This window comes from Salmo salar, chromosome 15 (assembly GCF_965601325.2).
Source record: "Salmo salar chromosome 15, fSalSal1, whole genome shotgun sequence".
In the NCBI taxonomy this organism is placed as follows: Eukaryota; Metazoa; Chordata; class Actinopteri; order Salmoniformes; family Salmonidae; genus Salmo; species Salmo salar.
In genome coordinates this window covers 81,910,100-81,922,455 of record NC_138305.1, presented here as the reverse complement: position 1 = coordinate 81,922,455, position 12,356 = coordinate 81,910,100, and the positions used below count along the sequence as shown (strand labels likewise).

Below are 12,356 nucleotides of genomic sequence, written 5' to 3'. Positions count from 1 at the left end.
AATAAAATGAAAGGCCCTGCTCTCTACCCTGTAGCATTGGACAGTGGACACCCTAAAGCAGGGGTAGGCAACATGATTCAGCCGGGGTCGATCAGAGCAGATGATCGGGGGGCCGGAACACAATTAGAATGTACACTTCAAATTGACCACAACTAAGCCCAAAAAGAGATTGTATTTGAAAATAACAATAATTTCAAACCTTGATTACATTGAGACATGGTAATATGTATTTTTCTAATTAGTGGAAATACTTGGGAACAGGTTTTCTAAATTAAACACATTTTTCGACCAAAAAAGCCCCAAAAAAAATCATAAAAGACTGTAACACATATGAGATCCTTATTAGGTTTACCTAGTAGGCCTACCTGTTCAATGTTATTGCACATTACATAAGCAGAAATAGGTGTTCTAAGAAACTAGTTTAGCTACACCCGCAATAACATCTGCTAAATATGTGTATGTGACCAATACAATTTGCTTTGAATTGGTTAAACAATACATTTTATGCAGTCCAGTGCATCAGTGCTTTGCATTGATAAATAAACAATGTCCCTAGAGAATTATACTTTTTAACAAATACACTTTTGCTTCTTCCTTTTCTGTAAAAATCTAATAGCAAATGTATATATAGAGTGCTAGAGTTTTATATATAGAGAGAGCATTTCCTACTGGTGTCATGCCCTGATCTGTTTCACCTGTTCCTGTGATTGTCTCCACCCCCTCCAGGTGTCGCTTATTTTCCCCAGTGTATTTAACCCTGTGTTTCCTGTCTCTCTGTGCCAGTTCGTCTTGTATGTTTAGTCAAAACAACCAGCGTGTTTTCCCCGTACTCCTTTTTCTAGTCCTCCCGGTTTTGACCCTTGCCTGTTTCTGGACTCTGTACCCGTCTGCCTGACCATTCTGCCTGCCTTGACCACGATCCTGTCTGCCACTCTATACCTCCTGGACTCAGATCTGCTTTTGACCTTTTTGCCTGTCCACAACCATTCTCTTGCCTACCCCTTTGGATTATTAAACATTGTAAGACTCCAACCATCTGCCTCCTGTGTCTGCATCTGGGTCTCGCGCGTCCACCTCCAAGGGAATCCGGAAGTTTCTGAAGGCAGCTCTTCCGAGAGGATTCGACGCCACCCGAGCCCTCTCGGGAATCTACGACGGTTGAGTTGGATACTCATGAGCCTATGCATTTGGGAAGAGATAGGTTATCAGTTGGGGAACGCTCACGAAGGATGAATAATAACTTGTCTGTACTTTGGAGGGGCAGGACATTTTTATAGCTACCTGCCCTATAACGAAACCCTTGTCTCTAGTGGGTACTAGTACTATGATGAGTCAGACTGGGAGTTCCCTAATTCCCATCACCCGCACACCCCAATCTAAGTCTCTCCGAGTGCTCATTGACTCTGAGGCTGATGAATGTCTTATGGATGCCACGATAGCTTCGGAGCTTGGTATTCCCGCTCAGCCTCTCTCTGTGCCCATGGATGCTAGGGCACTGGATGGCCGCTCTATAGGGGTCACCCTAAGTACTGTGCCCGTTCAATTACGGGTTTCTGGTAACAGTGAGACCACAGTTCCTCCTCATTGCATCTCCCCATGTTCTGGTTGTTTGGGGATTTTCCTGGCTTCAAAAGCCCAATCCGATGATTGATTGGACCACAAGCTCCATCCTGGGTTGGAGCCCATTTTGCCATTCCCATTTTGCCTTCAAGCAGCACAGCCTTCCTCCAGTCATCTTCCTCAGGATGTTAGCGAGACTGTAGATGTCTCTGCTATTCCTACTGAATACCATGACCTCCTGGAAGTGTTCAGTAAGGCACATGCTACTTCCCTTCCCCCGCACCATCCTTATGATTGTGCCATTGATCTTCTCCCAGGCACTACACCACCTCAGGTCGATTGTATTCTGTCTGGACCAGAGACCAAAGCTATAGAGGAGTCTCTGGCCACTGGGGCCGTCCGTCTGCATCTCCTGCCGGCGCAGGGTTTTTCTTTGTGGAGAAGGACAAGACCCTGCATCCATGCATTGACTACCGGGGACTTAATGACATTACTGTCAAGAATCGTTACCCCCCCTCTCCTCACGTTTGAACCTCTCCAGGGGGCCACCATATTTTCCAAGTTGGACCTTCGAAATGCCTACCACCTGGTTCGGATACGCAAGGGGGGATGAGTGGAAGACAGCCTTCAACACAGCCAGTGGACATTATGAGTACCACGTTATGCCATTTGGACTGTGTACCTTGACGACATCCAGGTTTTTCCCCCGATCTGCACAAGAACATGTCCTTCAGCATCTCCTGGAGAAACAACTGTTCGTGAAAGCCAAGAAGTGTGAGTTCCACCGCTCTACAATCACATTTCTGGGATATGTCATTGCTGCGGGCAATGTTCAGATGGATCCTAGAAAGGTGAAAGCAGTGGTGGATTGGCCTCAACCAACGTCCAGGGTGCAGTTACAGTGGTTTCTTGGGTTTGCAAAGTTCTACCACCGTTTCATTCGGGACTACAGCACCCTGGCGGCCCCCCTCTCGGCACTCACCTCTCCCAAGGTACCGTTCAAATGGTCTCCAGCTGTTGACAAAGCCTTTGTGGACCTGAAGCATCGGTTCACAACAGCACCCATCCTTATCCATCTGGACCCCTTGTGTCAATTTGTGGTGGAAGTGGATGCTTCGGATGTTGGAGTGAGGGCCATCCTGTCCCAGCAATCTGCCCAGGACCAGAAGCTTCATCCCTGTGCCCTCCTGTCCCATCATCTCAATCCTGCTGAGAGGAACTACGATGTTGGCAACCGAGAACTCCTGGTGGTGAAGATGCCATCTCCTACCGCCCAGGGTCAAAATGTGAAGCCTGACACCCTCTCCCACCTATACAGTTTCTCTGCCACACCCTCAACCTCCAAAACCATTCTCCCTACCTCATGCCTTGCTGCCACTGTAGATTGGGGTATTGAGAACCTGGTCCGCGAGGCACAATGCTCCCAGCCTGGACCTGAAGGGGGCCCGACTAACCGGCTGTTTGTCCTTAATGCAGTCCGGTCCTGGAATGGGCTCATTGCTCCAGGGTCCTGTCATACACTAGCCTTCTTCCGACAACGTTTCTGGTGGCCCACAATGGTCCCAGACGTCTCTGCCTTCGTCGCCACATGCACAGTGTGCTCAGACAAAGACTCCACGGCAAGCTCCTTCTGGCCTCCTTCAGTCACTACTGGTCCCTCATCGTCCCTGGTCTCATATCTCTAGACTTTGTCACTGGGCTCCCTCCGTCTGATGGCAACACTGTCATTCTGACGATAGTCGATCGGTTCTCCAAGGCCGCCCATTTCATCCCTCTCCCTAAACTACCTTCTGCCAAGGAGACGGCCCAGCTTATGGTGCAGCATGTCTTCCGGATCCATGGACTCCCGGGAGACATGGTCTCCGATTGGGGTTCTCGTCTCAGTTCTGGAAGGCATTCTGCACTCTTATTGGGTTGTCAGTCATCCCGATTCCATCCCCAAACTGTCAGTCGGCGCGAGCCAACCAAGACCTGGAGACCACATTAAGGTGCCTGGTCTCAACCAACCCCACTACCTGGAGACGTCAACTGGTCTGGTTGGCGTATGCCCGGAACACCCTTCCCAGTTCTGCCATGGGACTCACCCCATGGAGCACTTGAAAGGGGAATCAGCCTCCACTCTTCCCGGAACAAGAGCAGGAGGTCAGCGTACCCTCGGCCCAAATGTTTGTCCGAATAGCCAGGGCAGCTATTTAAGACCAACTCCAGGTATCGTCAACAAGTGGACCGTCGCCGGACTCCAGCTCCCTGCTACCGCAGAGGGTATGGCTTTCCACTCTGGATCTGCCCCTTCGGGTAGAGTCCCTCAAGCTGTCTCCCCAGTTCATTGGTCCTTTTCCCATCTCCAGAGTCCTGAGTTCTACTGCTGTCCATCTTGTGTTACCCCCTACCCTCCGTATTCACCCTACCTTCATGTGTCTAGGATTAAGCCCGTGTCTCACTGTCCATTGTCTTCTGTCTCCAGGCCCATCTCTCCCCCCAGGTTATTGGTGGCCAGCCAGCGTATACGGTGAGACGCCTCCTGAAGGTTTGACCACGGGGCAGGGGTTCCTAGTACCTGGTTGACTGGGAGGGTTATGGCCCGGAGGAGAGGTGCTGGGTCCCGGCTAAAGACATCTTGGACCCAGCCCTCATCGCCGATTTCTACCGCCGACACCCCAGTCAGCCAGGTATGCGCCCAGGTAGGACGCCAGTTGGCGTCCCGGGGGGAGGTACTGTCACGCCCTGATCTGTTTCACCTGTTCCTGTGATTGCCTCCACCCCCTCCAGGTGTCACTTATTTTCCCCAGGGTATTTATCCCTGTGTTTCCTGTCTCTCTGTGCCATTTAGTCAAGTCAACCAGCGTGTTTTTCCCGTTCTCCTTTTTCTAGTCCTCCCGGTTTTGACCCTTGCCTGTTTCTGGACTCTGTACCTGCCTGCCTTGACCACGAGCCTGCCTTGCCCACGAGCCTGTCTGCCACTCTGTACCTCCTGGACTCTGATCTGGTTTTGACTTTTTTGCCTGTCCACGACAATTCTCTTGCCTACCTCTTTGGATTATTAAACATTGTAAGACTCCAACCATCTGCTTCCTGTGTCTGCATCTGGGTCTCGCCTTGTGCCTTGATAATTGGGGCTATTTGCTATGAATTACCATATGGCACAACATGACAATCATAATTTTTCATATTTGTGTTTTCAGGTAAACTTTTACATTTAAGCCTGATAGTAGCATAATTATAGTCAACAAAGAAAATGAATAGTAAAAGAAACCATAACTCAGAGAATGGGTTCAAACAATATGCAGCGCGGGAAAAGACAGGGCTCCGGAGGGGAGGGTAAATGGATTTATTTCATCTCGAGTTTCCCACATCCTGCGAACGACTAAATGCAGCCACCAAATTTGAAAGAATGCATGGTATGCGGCTATATTACATAGCGCTTTACTGTCGAGTAGACAGACATGTATTGTTCAAATAACTGATTAGTTCTCAACTCAATAGGCATAGGCCAACACTTCAGTGTCCTAATGTGAAAATAATAGGCTAGCCTATAGCAGGGGTTAAAATCATAGATCCTGATACAGAAAGGGCTAGGCCTTCATTGTATCCCTGCGACAGTAGAGAACTTTGATGTTTTTGTAAAGACCTAAAAATGTAATCTCGCAGCATAGCATGACATCAGGATAACATAATGCATATAGGCTGAACTCTGGAATAGCCTATTTACAGATTACAAAAAACAAGCAAGACATGTCACGGATACCAACGCCGCCCAACTGGACCAGCAAAACACTTTTTTCTTCTCACACTTCAAGTATAACAACTCTGAGCTGCCGAGGAGAGCCCTTTAGGACAACGAGCTATGTGCTTATGGTCTCCACGGAAGACGTACTTAAGTCATTCAAACGTGTTAACACTCGCAAGGCTGCCGGCCACGCCCTTAGAGCATGTGCAGACCAGCTAGCTGTTGTGTTTTATGACATTTTCAATCCCTCTCCAGCTCAGGCTGTTATCCCCACCTGCTTCAAGATGTCCACTATCATCAACGTGCCCAAGTATGGGAAAGTAACTAAACTGAATTACTTCCAACTGGTGCAGCAGGCTAAGGCACTGCATCTCAGTATACGAGGTGTCACTGCAGTCCCTGGTTCGAATCCAGACTGCATCCCATCCGGCTGTGATTGGGAGTCCCATAGGGTAGCGCACAATTGGCCCAGCGTCATCCGGGTTTGGCCGGGGTAGGCCGTCATTGTAAATAAGAATTTGTTCTTAACTGACTTGCCTAGTCAAATAATGGTTACATTTTTTTTTTTTACTTCCAACCTGTAGCACTCATTTCCATCATGAAGTGCTTTGAGAGGTTAGTCAATGACCACATCAACTCCTCCCTCCCCAACACACTCAATCTTCTCCAATTTGCCTACCACCCCAACAGATCCTCAGACTATGCAATCTCCATTGCACTGCACACTGCCCTCACCCACCTGGACAAAAGGAATGCATATGTGAGGATGCTGTTCATCGACTACAGCTTGGCCTTTAGCATAGTGCCCTCTAAGCTCACCACAAAGCTCACGGCCCTGGAACTGAACTCCTCCCTATGCAACTGGATCCTGGACTTAATGACGGCCCAGGTGGTGAAGGTATGCAAAACACTCCCTTCTCAACATGGGGGCCCCACAAGGGTGCATCCTCAGTCCCCTCCTGTACTCCCTGTGTACCACAACTGCGTGGCCTCACACAGGTCTAACTGCAAGTTTGCTGATGACACGACAGTAGTAGGCCTGATTACCAACAACGACGAGATGGCCTACAGGGAGGAGGAAGGCAATCTGACGGCGTGGTGCAAGATAAACAACCTCTCCCTCAACATCAGCAAAATAAAGGAGCTGATTAATTACTTCAGGAGGAACCAGGCTGGGCATGCCCCCATCCTCATCAACAGGGCCGCTGTGGAGACGGTCAAAAACGTAATGTTCCTCAGCGTACACATCTCCGAGGAGCTGAAATGGTCAAACCACACGGGCAGGAGGAGGTTGAAGAAATTTGACCTGTCCTTGAGGGCCCTCAGTGTTCTACAGGAGCACCGTGGAGAGCACACTGTCGGGCTGCATCACAGCCTGGTACGGCAACTCCACCACAATTGGGTGCTCACTGTCTGCCCTCCAGGACAACTACTACAACACCATGTGTCGCAAGAAGGCCAAGAAGATAATCTGGGACCCTAGCCACCCGAGCCATGGACTGTTCTGCCCGCTTTCATCACTCAGATGTGGGCAGTATAGGAGTATCATGGCAAAACCTGAAAGACTGGCTTCTACCCCCAGACCATCAGGCTACTGACTAGCCACCACTAGTCAGCTACATACTCCCACCCCTCCCCTCCCCCACCTTGCCGCACCCCCATGGACCCCCCCCCCCCCCCCCAACCTCAATGGACAATTACCCTGCCCCCACCAAATTGACATTTTATAATTAGCCACCACAAATCAGATACCCCCATTTACCCTGTCCTTTTATTATTATTATTCTATTGTTTCATTCCTCCCTTTGACCTGCGCTGTTGGAGCTGAGTTGGATGTACATCTCCAACCCTGTGCATGTCACTAATAAACGCGCTAAATCTCAATCTAATTTAGGGTAGCCAAAATCGTCTATTTCCTATAATATAAAAGGCAGTTCAATTGATATTTTGTTTTATTTTTTCAAAACTATGTTGCACCAAAGACTGAAGCATGAAACAATATAACTGAGTAACAGCAAGTAACCACGCATTAACGGGCAAACTGCATCTCTCATTCAAGTGGTTAGCCCCACCTAGATCTTCAATTTGCATTTACTTTTAAACTGCAGGAAAATGTGGCTTCTTTTGGCGCGTTTTAATTCCCGCCACGGCTAGTCCAGCCGGTTACACGTTATTCTTTATTTTTATTATATGATTGACGTGCGTTTGTATAGTCTATAATGGTTCCCATTGGTGGAGACTGCGTGGTGGGCGGAGAACAGAATGACGATAGAACTCGTGGTGGCTACTCCCATTTACTATGGATATATATTTGTCCTTCCCCTGCCCTTCCTCAAATTCAAAGAGCCGGTGTCCTAGCAAAACGTGAGGAGCTGTTTTTCTTTTCATTTTACAATTTGGCTTACTGTTTACAAGTAATTGTACAGTATATCAACAGTCATATTGTATTATTAGGCTACTCGATATTTCAAATCATTGGATACGGAGTCGTTTACGTTAAAGGACCAAATAACGAGTCTTCGCAAGACCCGGATGAGACGAGGATTGGTGCCGCATTTTTTTCCTACAGCAACGTGGGTCACGCGCCAGATATAGTTCAACTGGATACCACATCGGAATATTTGCAGAATAAATCGTCCAATTTCGTGGATTACAGGAATGCTGCTGTCTAAATTTAACTCATTCGCTCATATCTCCACCGTTGATATGCCGGCGAAAATCCAGCTTCAAGTTCACCAAGGTTAGATGACGCTTGTCTTGTAAATGGAGGTTCGCTATTAGCTAACGAGTAACATTATGCTACCTTGCTACTAGACTACCAATACTGTATTTTTCATTTTAACTAATCTACAGTAACCGTTTCCCTTTCGGGTATTTCAATTATTTGTATTCACACATGTAACATTACACTAACTGTGTGGAAGAGTTGTATTAATCGTATGTTGTTGTATATTTACAGGGAAAGAGAGGGAGCCTTTCGAGAAGCTTTACCAGGTCGGCTCTGTGCTGGGAAGTGGCGGTTTTGGAACGGTGTATTCCGGCACAAGAATTTCAGATGGAGCACTGGTTAGTATTTCTTACATTTTATTGTCAACAGTCGCATTCTTTAAATATATCTTTTAAATACAAGTTGGTTTATCAATTCATATCTTTGCATATTTTCTCGTCTCTAATATCAGGTTTAATTGATCTGATGCTTTTTTTCCACACACAGGTTGCTGTCAAACACGTGGCTAAGGATCGGGTCTCACAGTGGGGAGAGCTGGTAAGGATGCTTTTGGTTGTGCATTTTAGTTTAGAGACATGTATAGTATGTTGTTGTCCAGGGGACTGTGGGTCTGGTTCCATTCGTTCGTACATTAGTTCGTCACGCGCGATATCTCAAGACAGCACTGGCACGATTTTAATGAAACTGGTGAATGATGCATATTGCCATAAAGATCTGGCATCATACCAAATGAAACTGTTTGACCCAAGGCGGGAGCTATAGTAACATGTGACCAACATTAATGTTGGTCACATGCCATATCACAATTGGCCCGGGGGGCTGCATCATTCGTGGGGTACGACACGTTTATTATTGCCTTCTCACAATTGGCGGCAGAAATTAACCAGATTTCAATTTTATTTTCAGCCAAATGGCTCTCGTGTCCCCATGGAGGTTCTACTCATGAAGAAAGTTGGAAATGGAGCTCGGGGCGTGATAAAGATGCTGGACTGGTACGAGCGACCTGACAGCTTTATTATTGTCATGGATCGGCCGGAGAAGGTCAAGGACCTTTTTGATTTCATCACTGAGAAAGGTGCTTTACCAGAGGAGCTGGCAAAGAACTTCTTCCGTCAGGTTCTTGAAGCCGTTCGACACTGCCACAACTGTGGGGTTGTACACAGGGACATCAAAGATGAAAACATCCTCATTGATCTTCAGACGGGCGAAATGAAGCTTATTGACTTCGGATCCGGGGCATTGCTCAAAGACACTGTTTACACCGACTTCGATGGTAAGCATCCTCGTTGATATACTCTAATCATAGTCCGTGTTAGTGGTTAGCTGGAGGTGTTGATTTTGGCGCCACCCTTTGGAGGGAAAGTGCATTTTTACAACTCAAAGTTTATAAACATTGTCACATGTCAGGCTCTCCTCCCACACACTCAGTCTCTCACACACCTACTGTCACGCTCACTGGCGCTTGACCTCAATAGAAGGCACGCAGTGATTATTTATCAATGTTTAATCCATATAATCAGATTTATTAAATCAGTACTTAATATTAGTTTTGTGTGTCCATTTTTGAAAGCGTTCTGTGCTAGTATTTCTTCATAGAAATTGAGCACATCATTGAAATGAACCATTATTGTTATTTCTCTATCAAAAGGCACTAGAGTGTACAGTCCACCTGAATGGATCAAATACCATCGGTACCATGGGCGGTCAGCAACAGTTTGGTCTTTGGGTGTCCTGCTGTATGACATGGTGTGTGGAGATATCCCCTTCGAGCAGGACGAGGAGATTGTACAAGGCCAGGTGCTCTTCAGACGAAGAATCTCCACAGGTGAGCCCCAATAACTGGAACAAAACATCCTGAAACCTAATAAGCTACACCGGTGGACTATATTGCTCATGTATTAGTCATTGGGTGACCAGTCTAAGCACTGACTAACCATTATCCCCATTGTTCTTCCAGAGTGCCAGCAGTTGATCAAGTTGTGCCTGTCCCTGAGGCCTGCTGAGAGGCCATCGTTTGAGGACATCATCAATCACCCGTGGATGCAGAGCACAGTGTCCTCAGCCGAGCAGAGCACAGAGATCAGACTGCACAGCATCAGTCACGAGCCTACTGCTTTCACCACCGTGGTGGCCTAATGACTGTATCACTGCACTGACAGACTAGTACAACACAAAGGACTGACGTGGCTGTACACCAAAGACAATATGGACTATACAGAAGGACGTTACATTTTATTTAAATATCTCCCTCTTTCTCTTGTGGCCAGACCCCACCTGTTCACTCTCCTTTTGGACTTCATGAAAACCAAACATCCTTAATGGCTACTTAATTGGACACTGTAATATCAAAAGCTATTCTCACCCCGACGAAGGACTTGCTCTGTAATATTGGCTGTGGTGTGAGAGTATGTACACCAGAAAGGACGAAGTCCATCCCTACTCATGTGATCTGTTCTGCTGAAGGCATGAACAAGTGGACAGTCTTTGTTACATAACTAGCTAGCTACCAACCAGCCATTGTACTCTGCCCTGCCTCACTGATGAGTGGGTGTCAGAGGAAGCAAAGAGGAGCAAATCGAAGTGCCTTTGGTGTGTCAGATTGTTGAGGACCCTGGAAATACTTGAATTTCATGAAGCCAACATATCTTTTTTCTTTCTTTTTTTTACTTTACAAGGTTTTATTTCCTGCTTTTGTCTTATAGGACTAGATCAGTAAAGACTTTGCCATTTTCCAATATCGACAGCGGCCAGAGAACCTCCTATAGTACACACAAACCTGTGCAAACAAAAACCGGAAGACTTACCTCAGTTTCCTGCATCCACCTCCGAGCTTTTAGCACCTGTCTACACACAACTACCACTCACCCAGACGTGAATGCACACTGCAATGCAAAGCTCCACACTAAAATATTAAATGCTTTTTTTGTTTGAGTAAACATGTCTATCTTTCACCTCACAGGCTAGGAATAAGGCTATTGTGAATAATATTTGTGTGATTTTTTTTTTTCTCGAGCTGTGTGGAAATGTTTATTTATTTATAGAGAATTTCGGCTGTATATTTCATTCCACAGTTGTTGAAGGGCCCATATATTATTTAACTATTTTGACCATATTTATGGCTTAATCTTCGGAGCAGATGTGTATGTATATATGTGTGTGTAAATAACCTTCAAAGCACTTCCATTTGAATGTATGTTGAAAGTTCCTGATGGTAACTGTTAGTTATTTGTCTGCTGTTAATTTGGATGTATTGACAATGTTCTGAGTAAGCAAGTGTGTTTGTCATACATCAACATTGTTTTCACCTCTTGTTGCATGTTTGCGGCTTGGATTGTTTTGTTTTCATTCAAATTAGAATTGTAAATTGTTCACTATTTTTATACGATTTCAATAAATATTTTTGTTACCTTGACTTTTGACCAACTTGTTTTACTTCACGAGATAATGTCTACCATGAGCCTGGTATTTCAACTACAAACACAAGAGAAAAAATGCGTTTGAGCCAATCAGTTGTGTTGTGACAAGGTAGGGGTTGTATACAGAAGGTAGCCCTATTTGGTAAAAGACCAAGTCCATATTATGGCAATAACAGCTCAAATAAGCAAAGAGAAACAACAGTCCTGTAAGACATGGTCAGTCAATACAGAAAATGTAAAGAACTTTGAATGTTCCTTCAAGTGCAGTCGCAAAAACCATCAAGCACTATGATGAAACTGGCTCTCATGAAGACCGCCACAGGAATGGAAGGCCCAGAGTTACCTCTGCTGTAGAGATCATTAGAGTTACCAGCCTCAGAAATTACAGCCCAAATAAACTCTACACAGATTTCAAGAAACAGACACATCTCAACATCAACTGTTCAGAGGAGACTGTGTAAATCAGGCCTTCATGGTTGAATTGCTGCATAGAAACCACTATTAAAGGACATCAATAAGAATAAGAGACTTGCTTGGGCCAAGAAACACAAGCAATGGACATTAGACCAGTGGAAATTTGTCCTTTGTTCTGGAGTCCAAATTGGAGATCTTTGGTTCCATCCGCCGTGTGTTTGTGAGTTGCAGTATGGATGAACAGATGATCTCCGCATATGCTAATCTGGGGCACCACGGGAAAACGTATTTAATGCGTTACTATCTCCTGAATGAAACTCTTATAAGATATATTCATATATGTAGATAACAGTCACTTACTAATGTATTTTTACTGCATAATCCTATAAATCTGCATAAACCCTAGTCTCCATGATGAATCAGCGATACACAATTGACTTATTTATTTACTAACTAACTAAATGATCACACAGAATTACGTAAACACACAAAGGATAGATTACACATAGAT

At 45.8% G+C, this 12,356-nt stretch overlaps 1 protein-coding gene across 1 annotated transcript; it reads left to right on the top strand.

Moving 5' to 3' along the window:
* Window positions 1-7,621: 7,621 nt before the first annotated feature.
* LOC106572073 (serine/threonine-protein kinase pim-1) lies at window positions 7,622-11,427 on the top strand. The gene is made up of 6 exons (XM_014145875.3): window positions 7,622-8,027; window positions 8,247-8,353; window positions 8,502-8,552; window positions 8,922-9,288; window positions 9,664-9,840; window positions 9,973-11,427. Exons 1-6 carry the CDS (start codon window positions 7,946-7,948, stop codon window positions 10,149-10,151), a joined length of 963 nt encoding a protein of 320 aa, XP_014001350.1. The 5' UTR covers window positions 7,622-7,945; the 3' UTR covers window positions 10,152-11,427.
* Window positions 11,428-12,356: the final 929 nt, after the last annotated feature.

Excerpts from the sequence above, each read along its gene's own strand:
- LOC106572073 (XM_014145875.3), top strand. The coding sequence starts at position 7,946 with ATGCTGCTGTCTAAATTTAACTCATTCGCTCATATCTCCACCGTTGAT. Across the intron at positions 8,028-8,246 it reads CCAGCTTCAAGTTCACCAAG|GGAAAGAGAGGGAGCCTTTC; the intron begins GTTAGATGACGC and ends GTATATTTACAG. Across the intron at positions 9,289-9,663 it reads TGTTTACACCGACTTCGATG|GCACTAGAGTGTACAGTCCA; the intron begins GTAAGCATCCTC and ends CTCTATCAAAAG.